The 16653-nt window shown below is 47.5% G+C and overlaps 1 protein-coding gene across 24 annotated transcripts in view; it reads left to right on the forward strand.

Annotated features, from left to right (window-relative positions):
* The window catches only part of AFDN (afadin, adherens junction formation factor), a 131137-nt gene that overhangs the window by 91402 nt on the left and 23082 nt on the right, over positions 1–16653 (forward strand). For all 24 annotated transcript variants that reach the window (XM_074333846.1, XM_074333836.1, XM_074333835.1 and 21 more), the window contains 4 exons: positions 1112–1198; positions 15373–15438; positions 15655–15728; positions 16190–16308. In XM_074333846.1, coding sequence (XP_074189947.1) covers positions 1112–1198; positions 15373–15438; positions 15655–15728; positions 16190–16308 — 346 coding nt within the window. The remainder of the gene's footprint in view (positions 1–1111; positions 1199–15372; positions 15439–15654; positions 15729–16189; positions 16309–16653) is intronic.

Raw genomic sequence — 16653 nt, forward strand, 5'->3', positions numbered from 1 at the left:
GTGGATCATATCCTTTCCCCCAAATGAATTAGTTGATGATTTCTCTGTGTCCCAAATAGATGACACATGGAACTACTGACACAGTGGTTAGGCCTCTGACACTTACCATTCACCTAACCAGTTCTTACTTGTCAAATCTGAAGTGACAGCAATGTCTGATTGCCACATTTCATAGAAAAACAAATACCTTTTAGATGGAATCACTGGTTCTTTACCTTTCTGGTGTGTTCCCAGATCCCTCAGGAGATTTCAGGTCTTGATTTTAAAATACTCTCTCCCAGAGAGAACTCTGGTTCTGAATTAACAGCCATGTGTTGAATTACCACTCCCTGGCAATGTGCCTTTATACGTAAGTCCCCATCTGTGTGTACTGGCAGCTTTCTTCTTTAATTTCGTTTCCTATTTCATGGGAGGTGTGACCTATATACAGCGTGTCACGTCCACAGATCATTTATCTTGCTCACTCGTTTATGAATCTGTTCAAGAACTGGCTTGGCCTATGGGGATGTAGCTTGTCACGAGGTTTACACCCAGCCGAGCGGGCTTCCCATCGTCACGCGGGCCAGGAGCACAGCTGCCTAAGCCCTGTGGCTGCTTTAGTTCCACTCTGTAGGAAAACATGCCTGCTGGCATTTTCCCAAGAGACAGATGTTAGGTCACCTTTGTCAGAGTTTTTCTTCTGTCCTCCCCATAGATACTCTGAAATACGTTTAAGTTTCTTCTTCAAAAAACACCCAGTAATTTATTCTGAAAGGTAATAAAGTAAAAATTTCATTTTGTCTTTATGTTTGGGTTTTGTAACTGGATAGTCATGGAAGTTTAGTTTTGTTTTATACATTAACTTTTTCAAGTAACATTTCAATAGCATTTATAACTAGATTCATGTTTAAGATTCTTGAGTCAAGAGTCTCAATAGTTCCCTTCCCAGATGCGTACCTGAAGAGTACCGGTGTTGATTGGCTGTTGTACTATTTCCGCTCCCACTCGCCTGCTTTCCCTCCCGTCCACCATAGTGAACCTGACTGACGAGCTGGAGCATGAGCTGTGTGACCGTGTGTCATAGAAGCACCCCCATTTCAGCTGTAAAGTATAACTTTGTTTCATCCTTCAGGCTCAGCCGCTGAGGAAGGAACCTGAAGTAATCACTGTGACCCTGAAAAAGCAAAATGGAATGGGCCTTAGCATCGTCGCAGCAAAGGTAGGACAGAGTCAAGGCGTGAGCGTGCTCAGACTTCGTCCTTTAAACCTGGGCTCAGGGGCTGCGTGTGGGGACGTCGCTGCCTGCAGGTGAAGTGTGTATTCAGCGTTGTTTGGGGCGGGGGGTGATGGTGCAGGAGTGAAGCCCCGGCTTGGGCGCCACTCACTGCGGGCGGACCTCCCTCCAGAAGGTGGAGCCAGCGTGAGCGACCTGGAGAGGGAGCCGCTGGGGTTCGGGGGCTCAGGCTGGAGGAGAAGCACCTTGCCATCAGTGCCTGGGGGAGGCCTGTCCCCACGTCCCAGTGGGCGTCACATACCCTTTTCCCGCACAGTGCACTCACTGGGCACCTTGTCACCGGCAGCTTTCTGGCTCTGACCACCAGGCACTCCGTCCGCTGGGTATGCAGGGGAGTTTCGGAAACCGCCTGCTTTACCTGGGCTGTGTGCTTCCGACAGGGCCGACTGCTGGCCCTCCACTTGCAGAGGGCGCCAGGAAGGACGTGGCATTTCAGCCAGCCTTGGCATCAGAGCCTTGGACAAAAAGGACTAAGGGGATGTTGGGGTAACAGGAAGGACAGAAGTATACGTATGTACAGCGCATGTGTGTTCGGACCACTCAGCCCTGCACCAGAGGCAAAGTTGAGTAAGAAGTGGTGCGTAACTCATTGTAAAGCGTCTGGATTGACAGGTCGAGAGTTTGTAGCTTATGCTGTAGGCAGCACAGAACAGTGAAGGGTCCGGAACTAAAGGGGACATGATGACACTTTAGGAAGCCGTACCTGGGAGTGGTGTGGCATGTAGGGTGATTTACAAGCACCTGGCACTAAAGGTGGGATTCCATTTAGGACCCAGCTGGAAGACACCCTGTCCAGGGCGGTCATCTGGTTCTGAAGCACCATGTCACTGGGGTCACCCCAGGTCGGCTGGATGGTGGGTCCAGAGCCTCAGCCCAGCTCAGTCCAGGATTCCTGCTTCCTCCTCCTGAGAAGGCTCACGCTTGTGGCTGTATTGCCAGACTCTTGTATCTAATGGACTCAGAGCTCACTATTTGCAGGTGTGAATGGGAAGGTGTCAGCTGTGGACTCTTGCTCTTTGCTTAAAAGTGAACCAAATGCCCATTTTCAGGATAAAAAAGACTAGGATGAAAACTACCCCATCACACTCAGGTACACAGGAAAAACTTAACCTCCTGTTTTCCGATGTGTCTGTTAGTTTACATATATGTACATATAATATATATATATATATATATATATATAAAATTTTAAATACTCATCTTACTGGCTGCTACCATTTACCAGTGTCTCCATCTTTTCTAGCTTAGATAAGTAGTCTGTCTTAATACAAAACTACCTGTTTTCTGTAGATTCCAGTCTGATTTAGGTTAAATGTCTTTGACCCTTTTGCTCATGTTCTGATGTCTAAAGGACACATGCCACCTACCGCCTGAGGCCCACTGGGCACTCCCCTGCCCTTTCTCGCTGGCCTTGTCCAGCTGCCAGGTATTTGTGGGCAAATAGGACAAGGAGACAAACTGAAAGTCACAGTCAAGCTGTATTCACTTTCCTGCCACTGCAGGCAAGAGGCAAAAGAAAAGGGCACTGTGCCGTCCCCCGGGTGTGATGGTCAGATGGCCAGCAGCAGGGAGAGCCCTCTGGCCGCCAGGAGGAGCCCTGAACCTTTCTGTGGACCCGGCAGCGGAAGCAGTGAACTAGGCCAAGTGAGAGTGGGGACAGTGCTTCAGCCGGGCCCCCCAGGAGGTCGCTGCATGGAGGCGCCTGGCCAGCACTGCGGGTGTGTGTGCTGTCTGCTTCGCTGCACAGGCTGAGGCCGCGGAGTGCCAGCTGTGCCCCGGGAGGCCTGCCGGGCAGCACCGTGTCACTGCTGTGGTCTGGTCAGGCCCAGGGGAGCTGGACTCCTCAGCCTTCACCAAACCTGTGCTCATTGAACTGCTTCCGCCGGCCTTTGTCCACCCACGTGGCTGCTGGCCACACACCTGTCCGTGCTCGTGTGTGCAGTTCCCAAATGGTCCCCTCTGCCACCGGCTCCTCTCCTGTGCAGCTCCAAGCTACTGCGTGTTCTCCTCGCATCTGCATTCACAGGGAGCGTGGGAGGAAAGGAGTCCTCCGTGTCAGTCGTGGGAAGATAGGTGACTGGATCCTTGCTGTCCCACACGCGGTTTGGGGTGAGCAGTCAGTGGCACCCAGGCCTGGTTCCCACAGTTTAGGAGGACACTGCGGTTCGGGTTACGCTGCCTTCATAAGACTAGATCTTTGTTACATGTACTGAGATGTTTGAAAGTAGCAGCTAATTGCTAAAGGGACATTTATTCCGGAAGAGAATGTTGTGTGAAAGTAGAGTATAATTTCACTTTTGAGTCTTTAAATCTCTAGGGTTTTTTTTGTTTGTTTGTTTCTTACGCTAATACATTTAAGAGATTTGTAGAAAAAAACTAGAAAATAACAGTATTTCTAATTGGCATACAGGATTATAGAATTGGGGCTTCAGGGGGAGTCGTAGCGACACAGGGAGTTAGGCAGATGTAAATCAAAGGATGAACTTTTCTGCGGACCACAGCTGGGTTGGGAAGCGTGAGGATGTGGGTGTCTACACTGGGCCTGCTAATGCGTGCTTTCTGAATTCAGCGCGCTCCTGCCGCCCTCCCCCTGTCGCTCCCATAGCAGTGGCCCTCCACAGGCTGCCCCCAGAACAGGGCCCCCCAGAAAGCAGAGAACCCACAAGAAGGAGCGCCCACTCTGTTTCTCCCGCCTCTCAACACCCAGTGCCGCCGGCCCCAGCAGAGGTGGAGAGTGGCTCCCTCCTTTCCAGGGTGCAAGACCCGCGTCTCCTTTTCTAAACGAGAGGGTGGCATCCTCTAACGTAATGTGTCAGGGATCTTCCTTCTGTTTTGGCGTCTGGTCTTGCAGATATTTTCTACAGTGACCAATATGTACATTTAAAACTAGAAGAAAAGCAAGAATGTTTGAAGAGACATTGCAGATTCAGTCCACAGGTGGTTAACTCATCAGCTTGTACCTGCATTTAACAGGACTAAGTACCCGTGTGGCTGTCAGGTTTTCTTCTCCCACCGAGAATGTCGACATGCAGCAGCCACTGTTGGTCCCTCGGGGACAAGGCTGCAAGTGGGAATGAGCGAGTGACCTGGGAGGGGTCACTCTGAGGGATCTTTGCTGGTGGCCTGTGCTCTGCTGTGCCGGGCCGGGCAGCACGGCCTCCCTGCCGAGAGGCCTCGAAGCTGCACCTTGAAGGGGAAGCAGGTACGAACCAGGTAAGATGGTGGCTGAGGGGCCGTGGAGAGGCTGCAGCTGTGGTGGGGCGCAGGAAGGGGGTGCCCCTTGAGGTGCACTGAGGGCAGCGGGAGCAGGTCTGTGCTGTTCGTGAGCTGGTCGGTCTCTGCCCCACTGCGTGGTTGTGCAGTCGGAGTGGGAAAGCAGCCACAGGGCAGCTGTGGGCGAAGGGGAGTGGCTGTGTCCCAGTCACACCGACCCACGAACACTGCAGCCGCTGTCAGTTACTTGCTGCCCGGAAGCCCCGATGGAGCTGTGAGGGAGGTCGGCAGCGTGCATGGGCTCCGATGGGGCCCCCTGTGCTCGAGTGCTGCCCTGCATGGGGTTCCGGCAGGGCTGGAGGGGCTCAGGGGCACGCTCAGGGCGCCCAGTGGGGTAGTTAGAGAGAAGCTGGTCCTGCTTTCCAAATGGTGACAGGCTCCGTGGGGCAGTGGAAGTGGCGTGCAGTCAAGTCAGCAGCTGGAGGTCGCTTTGTTGTGGGGTAACGTGACGCTGACCAGCAGACACCCCGTCTTGTGCTCTGCTGCAGGGCTCCCGTTTCTGGTCATTGTAGGCACTGGTGCACCTTTGTTGAGCAACAGCTTCCAGGTTGCTTGATGAACTGGCTATAGTGGGTGAAAGAGAAATAGCCACACGCAGCCAGATGCTGTGTGCGCAGCTGGGCATACCCAGTGCTCACTGGAGTAGGACGGGGGGTGCAGGGGACAATGGCAGTGTGACAGGCAGCGTCCGGCTTGAGCACGACGGATACGTGTGCGATCCGCTGCCTGTCTCGCTAGGTAGGCGAGTGTGGGACTCCGGCTGGGAGCCGCAGATGCGATGTGGGGTCGCAGAGAGCTGCTCTGGAGGACAGAACTCAGAGCCTGCGGTCTGCTGGCTGCAGGTCTGCTGCTCACGTGGCTGAGACGGGGGTCACTTGCCTCTTGATGTGGGGTGCCTGAGCTCCTGCCCTCGGGACCTCAGAGCGGAGCAGGCCACTTCACATCTCCAGGCCGGCGGTACGGCCAGGGCAATGTGCTGACCTCAGTGTCAGGTGAGGGAGCCCCGGGAAGCGTCCTCAGCCTGGGAGTCGGTGATCGCGTCTGTCACTTGTTCTGGTTAATGTCACCGCGTATTGTGTTCTTTCCTGCAACAGCCAATCAGCCTCTGTAGCTGAGTTGTGCCCCAGTAACCTTAGTGTCTGTGTGTTTTGTTTTTTCTAGAAGCTCTGGTGGTCTTTGTATCTGGCCCAGTCTGTGTTTTTGGCTAATTAGTGAGTGGCTTAGCCGCCGCGAGCCTGGACACTGGCCGTTGAGTCCTCTGCCGCCCCTGCACACTGCGGTTCCGTCCTGGGAAAGCCAGAGGGCTCGGGGCAGTGTGGGTGTGCTGTTCCCTCCCCCAAACATTGCTTTAGGGGTTCAGTGTGCCACTTCTTACTTATCTGTGGGCCAACGCGACGCTTCCTGTTTAATTTGGAGTTTTAAAATACAAACAGTTCCCTCCTCATTTTTCTAGCTCTTTCTAAAGTTGAATAAAGTACCAAGTGAACAGAAATCAGAGCTGACTGGTTACGTAAGAGTCTGAATGTTGCATGCTTCTCATTCGTGCTGATAAGGCCACAAGTGTCACTGCTTCCCGCTTGGAACTGTGGCCCAAGTTTTGCAAGGCCAGCGTGTTGGTTGCTGTTGCAGCTGAGAGAAGTAGACAGTTGTGTTTCCAGGTTGAGAAGCTGTTGTAGGGACCCAATGTGGTTCTCCGTTGTGGGGAGAGCAGAGCCCGTGGTGAGTTTCCTGAGGGGCTGTTGGGATGCGGGTGTGCTCATGCTGACTGATCTTTAAAGAATGTTTTTCTCCCACCGGAGCTTGTTGAAACCTGTCACTAATTAGCTTACTCGTGAAGCAACCTTTTAATGTTGCTTGTAATTACACACCCAGATGTTAGTTGCTTTTTGTTTTAATGCTGCCAGTTCTTAAGGTTCGTAAAAATACAAGTCTCCTACATACTTTTTGTACAAGAAAAAAACATACATTTAATCTGGCTAGTTATAATATGGTGAAAATTGCTTCAAGTAATTGTAACTGCAGCTATATAATTTACTGACGACATGTACAAGAAAATCCATGATGTAATTTTGTTTTGGCTACATTAGGTGGTTTTTACTGTAGGTTTTCTCTAAAACTCATTTTTTCTAAAACCCATTTTCTAAATGTAAACATCAAACAACTTTTAGAAGTACTTAACTGTTTTACTATTTTATTTATAAATGAACAGCTAATTCAGTAGTATCTTAAAGATAGTTTTAGTTTGTGCTTTTAGACTATATATTGATTTTAAGTTTTTTAAATCTTGTTAGCTTAAACACAAAATAAGATTCCTGCGCCTTAAAAAGGAGAGGCTGACACAGTGTTTATTAACACACCGCCTCTCACTGTTGGAGGAATGTTCCTTACATGACTGTCATTTAGTGCCTTGAATCTGAGACCTTCACTCGTGTCTGTTCTTGAGTGTCCTGACTGTGACCGTGTGGGAAAGACCTAGTTAAAGAAATGAGGTCGGAAAATTCTTGGTTCCTTTTTAAAATCAGTTCCAAAGTGCGCCGTGTTTCTGCCTTGGAAATGCCAGAAATAGCTTTCCGTATGGAGTTGTAAAACTAGTGCCTGCCACGCGCGGCCGTTGCTTATGAATTTGAAAGCAGTATTTTATGTTTTAGTTCTAAAAGCAAAATAGCATATTATATAAAAGAATACTTTTTTACCTGTTTTATAATAACGGCCTAAGTTCTAATTTCTAGATTGAGTTCAATTACAATATTAAAACCACATGACAGGAACATTTAAGTGTTACTGCTCTAAAGCAGAGCGGTTGTTTCACACGGTGGGATCCTCAGGAAGCCTTGGTATTTGTAGGGTCCGTCGGCTCAGGGCTCAGCGCCAGGCACGTACAGGGCACACTGCTGTGCGCTGGGTGCACAGGTGCCCGGGGCCAGCCTTGGGCTCTTGCTCCTTCGAGTCACAGGTCCCTTTGAGAAGCTCAGGAAAGCTCTGCACCTTTGGCCAGATGAACCCCACCCACACAGCACGTTTGCCTCCTCTGCCGTCCGTGGGACCCAACCGAAGACTCTCCTTTCTGGTTCATTTTCCTTCACTTTGTTGTGGAGGAGGGAAAGCTGAAGCTGTGATGCCTCTGGTTTCGCATTTTATGCAAAGAGGAAACACCCACAGAGCGGGGCCTAGAGCCCAGCTCACAGAGAGAGATCAGGCTGGGACTTGTCCACAGCGCTGCCCCGTCGTGCACGGGCCTGTCCTTCCACACCGCCGAGGGCAGGGTGTGGGTCCAGAAGGAGTTTTCAAACCGAAAACCGATCGTTTCAGAATGAAGGCGTCCCTACCCAAAAGAGGGAGCTTTTCAGTGGTTGGTAAACTCTGGTCTGAATTTTGCTGGTTAATGGGTCAGAACTGCTTGTCTGACTAGATGTGCCATGTCAAGCCCTGAGAAAGGAGCAGTGGGCAGAGCATGGGGCTGGGCGCCTGACGAGTTGTCCGTATTCCTGGGCGCTGAGGTCATCCCAGCCCTCTGATTGTTGGAAACCCAGCCAGTCCAGACTGGGCTTCCCGGCCTGAGAACAATAGCCATGAATTCATGCTGCTTTGGCTGGCATATCTTTTTTCCTCCTGCTGCCTTTTTTTTTTTGGATTGTATTTTAATGATGTTTTTATGTTGTTAATCATCTACTCCCACACTCACTCAGTTTGCCACTGGCATGTTGGAAGCATAGGTTCCTTCTGATTGAGGCTCCTGATTGTGTCTGGCTGTGCAGCAGGGAGGTGAGCGTACCTGTCCTTTGAAGCCTTCCCAGAAGGTGCGTTGGAAGAATTAGAGGAAACGAGGCATTTGGGCAGCCTTTTCCTTGTAGCATTTTTCATCCGATACGTGAAGCAACTGATAGGTACGTGTCTCTTTCTCGGTTCTAGGGAAAGTGGGATGGATGTCCAGCAGCTGCGTTGGACCTGTGCCTTCTGGCATTCTGTTGGGGAACTTCTGTGTTAACCGACTGCCGTTCTCTTGGTACCTTTCTTACAAGGAAATTCAAGACCCAGCTTTGCTCCTTCACCCTCTTCTCGCTCTGCCCTTGATCTCTCACCTCCTCCGTCCCACCTCCTTCGCAAGTTCTCTTCTCAAACCCTCTTCCTTTACTGTCATAGGAAAGCAAAGCAGTTTCAAGGTGCATTTCACAGTTGATATCACACACGTAGGGATCTGTTACTTCGTTGTAGTTGCTTGTTTTGAGGACTGAGGACCTAGAGCTCTGCCTTCTTTGCACTACCTGGCTGATGTACTCGTGCGTCTGGTCATTGTTCTCTAATTGTCTGCGACGAGGCGGAAGGGCATAAAAGGCAAACCATGCAGTTTGGGTGCTTTGCTGCCGTGGTCCTCTCATGCTTAAGTCTCATTACGTTTCAGAGATGTAGGTAGCGAAATCCATCATTCCTAATGCCTTTGGAACACATATGCTTTCCAGAAGATCCTTTTTAAAAAGGAATTTGATTGGTTAAATGAAGAATGGCTAATTCTGAATGGTTATGCTTATTCTTTTAATTTTGCAACTCACAAATACACTAAAAATACAATAATAAGTTTTTCAAATACCGGTTGAGGTACCTTTAGTCAGGTAATTCTTAAAATTATTTAGAATTTAGAATGTATTTTATACATTCATTTACTATATTGTGTTCTCTATTTTAATAGTTGTGGGTACTCTTCCTGTGTTTGGCAATCAGGGTGTATAATGTTGGCATATACTATACTAAGATCCTGTTTTTACCCAGTTATCTGCCCTGTTTATTACTACTAGCATCTGTGGTTACTATAACGTCCGTACTGTGAAGACCCTATAGTTTTACAGAGTACTGTCCAATGGAAACACAATGTGTGGGCCACATAGGTAATTCTAAATTATCTGTTAGCTACCTTAAGAAAAAGTTGAAACAGTGAGGTCAGTTTTAATTGTTTTATTTTACACATTATATCCAAAATGTTAGGATTTCAGTAAGTAGTCCGTATAATTTGTTAACAAGATCTTTTAGATTCTTTTTCCGTACTAAGTCTTTAGAATCTGAGCGTGTCTCATACCTGCTACCCGTTTCCATTGGGACCGGCCACACTGCAGAGGTGTGGCAGCCGCATGGGGCCTAGTGGCTGTCGAATCGGACAGCACACTGGTACAGCTTCACCAACATCTGGAAATTATATTCTGTAATTGGCTTTTGGTCAGTGCTCACATAGCTCATGTTTATATTCTTTGAGTGACAGATGGATACATTGACATGTAGCAGCAAAAAGTTATAACTCTGGACCCCATTTTCCTTATGGTAATTCTAGAATTACCATAAAATTAACTGTGTGTCAGCCTCTGTGTATATATATATGTGTGTGTATATAAATAAAACAGGAACTAAAGGAATTATTTTAATTTTCTTTCAGTTCAGTCTAGATTAGTTTGTGTGTTATTGCTTAGAAATAAGACACAAGTGGTTTAATATTTCTGAACTTATAAATTTTATTTCATACACTTTTTTTATCATAGTCTGTAACATTTGTATTTTTATTCACACGAAGTTGGGCAGGTAGCAGGAAGCTCCGTAATGCTAAGGAATTAACAATGGCCAGTCGGATGGTAGTCTGCCCGGCCCGTTCCCAGCGTGGAGGGCAGAGATGAAGAGAGCGTTCTTGTCTTTGCTCACCCAGCCAGGTGGGCGTTCAGCCCAAGGCTGCTGTGGCCAGATGGAGACACGGCATCGCCTTTGAGTTGGTTAGAGGTTGTGGAGTTTGGGTTGAAAGTAACTACCCATATTGATTTGAGAGGCGCACACACACAGTAGTTAGAAGTTCCTCCTGGTTCTTTCATCTCCAGGTATTCATCTGTAACTTTGTTTTCCTAAAATAATTACCACTGTGACTATAATTTCTTTGTACAAGTCATATTTACAAATTTTTATGGCCAGTTCTTAACTGAGCTGCACATGAAGTATAGACAGGATTCGAATAAGCAGAGGTGGGGGAACCAGAGTGTAGGAGGGAAGGGCATTGCTATAGAGGCAGCCATTCTGCAGGAAGGACGTGTGTCCACAGGAAGGAAAATGGCCGTGGGCTGCCAGCATCTTCCCAGAAACGGAGCAGAGCAGTCTATGAAGGAGAGAACGGTTCTTGGGGACGTGGTACAGGCCGAGACCACATTTGGAAGACTCAGGGCCAACCAAAGTTTGGGTGCCTCTCAGAATATTCTAGATCCAGATTCTTTACTTTGCATCACCCACCTCCACCAAGAGTGTTTTTTTAAATACCATATTTCATGATGCCTTGTTGATGACTTTTGATTAATTTTTATGACGAGCCTTAAATAGACCTTTTAGACACTAATGGGTCTTCTGAATTGAGGTTTCTAATAGCATGAACTCATATTTCCTCTGATGAAGACCTCCCTTTGTGACAAGCAGATATGCTGCTTACAACCTGAATTCACTAGGGATTAAAAGAAGGGATTGTAACGTAGAATTTAGATAAATAAATCCCCATCACGTGAGCAAATATCTATTCAATACTATGCCTTTCTAATCATCCATCACCTGACAGGAATGGACTGGAGTGTCCCTCTCCTAAAACAACAACACGTTCGGTCCCATCGTCAAAAATGCTTAGGGTTTCTAATTTTTCAAACTAGTAGCCTTACAATGTCATCAGTGTTGTGTTACCAGCTCATATGTAATGGATAGAGCAGCTGCTTCCTAACCTGCTAAGGAATTCCTTAACATTCCGGACTTCCTCACCGTAGGTTTCTAAAATAGGAACTTGACCACATTGTAGCAGCTTTACGAGGCTGAGGCTGGGTGAGGGGGCTGCTCTGGGATGGGAGGCAGTTGGGGGGAGGCGCCTCTGTCCAAGTAGCTGGAATCCAGGACAGAGGACCCGACCATTCAGGGGAACCAGGACAATCCCATGGGAACTTCAGTGAGGAAGAGATTACATCTTGTCTGACGTTGGGAAGGTGAGGGGGTTAGCAGGTTCTGGCAGGTGAGCCTGGGAACCGGATGATAAAAGGAGTTGGGCAAACATTGCATCAGAAAGCCATACAGAGAGAACAGCATAAACAAATGCAAGAACATGGGAACAGGACAGAGTGGGCGCCATGACGCGGGACGTGGATCGAGCAAAGTGTTGTGAGAGGCTTAAACCTGAACTTGGTGCAGGGAGCCGACGGATGTGCAGGGGGCTGCTGCCTTTCTAGACAGCAGGCAGCTGGAAGCCGTGGGCCGGGCACTGGGTTGGTTGGGGTGGGGGGCGCTTCCTCAGGCCGGGGGACCGAGGGAGCTGGCCGAGCCGGCCCAAGGAGGGTGTCCATTTGGGGCCAGAAATTTTCGAAATTGATAATGTCAACTTCTGCTGTTTAAAGTCGTGGTGGTAGTGATGCTGTCAAATACCTATATTACGAGATGGGTTTACGTAAACAGTCTACGTAGGCATATTCCATTTGACATGGCGTGTGGTACAAGTACAGTAACTCACCTGTGTACAAGTGGTGTAGGACGTCAGGTTATTCCAACACCTGCAGTTCTCCTGGCGTCTCCTGACTTGAAGCTTATGTATTAGGCTGTGGGTACTTGTGGGCTCATAGGGTGCAGTCGTTCTCCTCAGGTAGATGAGCCCTGGTTGAAAACACCAAGTAATAATCCAGTGAAGCCGGTTTGTGGTGGCTGTGGGACAGAGACATCTGCCTAGAGTGAAAACTGGGCAACAAAAGTGACTGACGTGCACCACAGAGTGTGTGTGCAGGGTCTTGGTTTATTGGGGAGAAGCAAAAGAGACTTTTTCTCATTTTCTTATATCACTCGATTGTGTGATTTTAAAGTCCTGTTGTTACAGTTAGTCTAAATAAATGAGATTTTTTTTCTTTATTAATAGTAATGTTATAAAACATACTAGAAATGGGGAAGGAGAGCTTGATTTATTGTTTTAAAGTGTATGTTTGGTGTTTTATTGTTTATGTCAGTGTCACTAAATGCACTATTACTAGTATTATTACTAGACGTTTTTCTTGTCGAAGATGGTTAGTAATTGATTCTCTTATTAGAAGGACGATTTTTATTGTCTAATTTACAAGGACAGTATTACATTAACAAAACCTAATGCTGAGTGAAAATGTAGGTAAGTGCTCATTCACACTAAAATCTGGTGCAGTCACACCCCCCCCCTTATTCACAGGGGTGACATAACAAGACCCCCAGCGGATGCCTGAAACCGCAGACAGTACCGAACCCTGTGCACACTGTGTTTTCCTGTACATCCCCCCATGGTAAAGTTTGTAAGTTAGACACCGTGAGAAATGAACAACAATGACTAATAAAATACAACAGTGCACTCAGGGTAAGTTATGTGAATGTGGTCTCTCTCTTACAACCTACCTGACAGCAGCAGCGGCTAAGCGACTCACGGGCGGGGAGCACGTACAGTACGGGGACGTGCACGATGGGATGAGTTACATCCCAGGTGAGACGGAGCGCGACTGCGCAAGATTTCATTGCTTGCGCCACTCAGAGCCGCACAGTTTAAAACTTTTAACACGTGTATTTCTGGAATTTTCCACTTAATATTTCAGATCTAGATTGACCATGGGGAACTGAAACCGCTGGGAGCAAGGGGGGTACTGTATTCTGAAACTCAGTGAGCATTGCTTTTATATCAGACAGAGAGCAGAAGGACAGTAACTGTACTTTAGAACCTTTAGTAGAAATCTGACGGGACTAGCTACAAGTGTCATGTAGCATTGGCAGAAAAAGAGGAAGAGGCATTCTAAGTGCCCCAGTCAGAATTATTATTTGACACCTATGCAGAAAACTGCTGTAGAATATAAGCTCCACGAGGGCGGGAGTGTTTGGTCTGTCTTGTTCATTGATGGAGGCACAGAGCTTAAGACAGCATAGACACTTAGGGAGTATTTGCAGAATGAGTGAAATCGTCATTTAAAGAGCTGAGTTGTTGGATTAAGCGGTTATCATAGATTGTGTAAATATGTTTTTAAAAAATCATCGAATTAGATTGTGTGTGCAGGAATCCCCATTCTAACAGATGGGAGCAGTGGGGCTTGTATCAGAAGTAATTTCCCATAGTGTGTGTCAGGTCCCGAGGTTCAAGGAAACCCAGAATTGGTCTGAGTGAAGTCAGGTACAGAGGTGTGTTTATTGCTCTTTCGTTAAATGATGTGCTAAAATTCAGAAAGTTGCCATTTATTAAGTGCCTACTATATATTTTTTTATTGTGGAATTTCAAAAATACAAAAAAGTACAAACTTTGCCAACTGTCCCAATAATGTTTTTGTTTGTTTGTTTTTTGTTTTTGTTTTTAATGTTATGGCGAAAGGACCCAGGCAAGGATCCCAGGTTACACTTGGCTGTGGGTTGTGTTGGACATGCTGGGTGGTTTCTAAGGGGCATCTGGTCGGCGTTGGGGTCTTGGCCTGGGCAGGAGTTCGCCCACAGGTGACATGTGGCTGTGGGTGTATAGACAGCCACAGAAGGACACTGGTGAGCACGTCAGAACACCTTGGCAGAGGGTCAGGAGCTGGATTGGGGCAACTAGAGAACTTCTAGAAACTCAACCCCAGATCGTGTAACCCCAGGAAGTCTGAAACACGCTGCCTGCCTCCCTGTCAGCTGTTTTGTTAGACTGAGACATTTTATACTGGTTTCTGAATGAGGCATGTAATACACGCCTTCAGGCTCACAAAACAGTGACACGCTGGGTTTTCCCAAAGGGCAGAGCGGGGAGGTCTCAGCTGTGCTGGCCCGTCACACTGTTCTCTGTAAACCTGTGCTGTTAGTTACAGGGAAAAGGAAGGCTTATAAGTGGAAATGGTGTAGTTCGAGTGCTGTAGAACGTTTGTTGCAGTTAAGTCATTTGTTGAAGTCATTGTCTTTATAACTTTGTCTGACACAGTCTTATATTTTTGCTTTTATGACACAGTATTTCACAGCTGGTGAAGTACTTGTGACATAAGAGAGAGATACTCATTTGGAGAGTGTTGGCAGTAAATAATCCACGTGAGATTTCATGCGGATGATGCGCCAGTAAATTATCCGAAACTTTGGCTTTTACGTTCTAGTTGTAATGTCCGAGTAAGCGTTGGTCCTTCTGTAAAACGGTTGTATGTGTGACTTACATCTGTCTCCCTGAAGCTCCGTGTCCTTCCATGAGGTGACATGTAGGAAGCTGGTGCCATTCTGTGTGGCTTCAGTGTTTATTTAGGGTTACAACTCGTGCCCCTCCACCTGAACCCAAGCAGAGTCCTTTCTGCCCGACCTGCTCTGGCCACATGAGTGTCTCTTGTTGGCCACAAGAAGTGTCTTTCTGTATAAATTGTGAACTACAGGTGTGAACAGAACAAGGAGATACAGGTAAATGTGGAACGCGGAAGTCCTGTAGCCAGTTGCCTTTGTGTGAAAGTGTTGAACAGTATATATCATGAGGGTATTTTTTAGTTCACTGACCCTGTGGATGTTCAGGACTGACCTTAAATTACCTTTGGGACTCAGTCAGGGTTAGTCTTCTGATCAGCTGATTTGTTAATAATTGACTGATTTCTCAGGAGTCATTTTTCTTAATTTGGAAATGCAAAATGGGTGTGTTTCCTGTTAGTTTCTTTATATTTACCACGTAGACTGTTAATTCTATTAATACAGTTTTTATATTTCTAATTTTCTTGTAAAAACAAGAACCAGGACTTCTGTTACCGTTATCTATGTACATGTTTTATTTTTTTAGTTTTGTTTTACTTCTGTGAGGATTGTATTCCTTACTGTACCTTCACTGCAGTGTTTCTTATTTTGTTTTTGCTTAGGGTGCTGGTCAAGATAAACTTGGAATCTATGTCAAGTCTGTTGTGAAAGGAGGTGCTGCAGATGTGGTTAGTATCGTTTTTTGAAGAGGTCAATTCTCGGTGTATCTTCTATTTAAAAAATAACATGAGACATCCACTGGCACTTTCCGGTACAAAACAAGACACACTGTTGGCTACAAACAAACAAACGCGAAGGGTACTGACTGTTGCCTTTCCTCCTCCCTTCCTCCTTTTGCTGTCCCACCCCGGACACATGCCTCTGCCTCTTGGTGCTGGGCCCAGGACGGCCGCCTCGCTGCCGGTGACCAGCTCCTCAGTGTGGATGGACGAAGTCTTGTAGGACTCTCTCAAGAAAGGTATCATTCATTTCTTTGTTTTAAGCGTGATTTTAGCATGTTTAGGGATCGCTCACCTTACAGTTTGCAATTGGAAGACGAAAAATAATGCCAAAAACCTATGCCCTTACTCTTTACCTTTTTTAAGTGTAAAACTCTTAATGTGCATGACGTTTCATTTGTTAGCAAAATATAAATACGTGTTTTAGTCTGGAGCAGTTTCTTTGAAGTTTTAAAACAAATTCTGAACACCTCCTGAAATTTCTGTCCTCTTCTTGTTCTGAATGTGATCATAGGAGATGTGTGCGTCGTTAATTAGGAAAGCAATAGGCAGTAGGGAGTCTGGCTGAAGGGCAGAACCATTGCTCAGAGCAGCAGAGGAGGCTGTAGGCTGCGCTGCCCATTGCCTGGTCGCAGGCACCCGTGGGGACAGAGCAGCACTGTGTTTCATTTCCTGTATGTTTGTGCCCCTCTCTTCCTAGGGCCGCAGAGCTCATGACAAGAACAAGTTCCGTGGTGACACTGGAGGTAGCGAAACAAGGAGCCATCTATCACGGTCTCGCCACCCTGCTCAGTCAGCCATCCCCAGTGATGCAAAGACGTAAGGCCTAGCTGTGGAAGACCGGATGTGTCTTCCATTGCTGCTCCAGTGACAGCAGACTTAACCATCACTTCCTGTGTGCCAGGCAGGGACCTCCTCTAATATTGGCAAAGCTCTGTGGAGCAGGGCCTGTTGTATGTAGTAGCCCAGCTTTCCAGGCAGGGAAACTGAGGATGAAATGACTGGCTCATAACTGCCTGGAGACAGGATTCAGCTGTGGGCCAGCTGACTTCACGCCGCAGTGGTGATACGTCAGGTTGTGTGGCTCTTAAGAGCCACTTGGCCTCACCTCCACAGGCCTGGCTGTCTGTGGCAGAGCGTCCGTGTGCCCGGCGCAGGGCGGCA

Source organism: Rhinolophus sinicus, linkage group LG05, assembly GCF_036562045.2.
Source record: "Rhinolophus sinicus isolate RSC01 linkage group LG05, ASM3656204v1, whole genome shotgun sequence".
Classification (NCBI taxonomy): domain Eukaryota; kingdom Metazoa; phylum Chordata; class Mammalia; order Chiroptera; family Rhinolophidae; genus Rhinolophus; species Rhinolophus sinicus.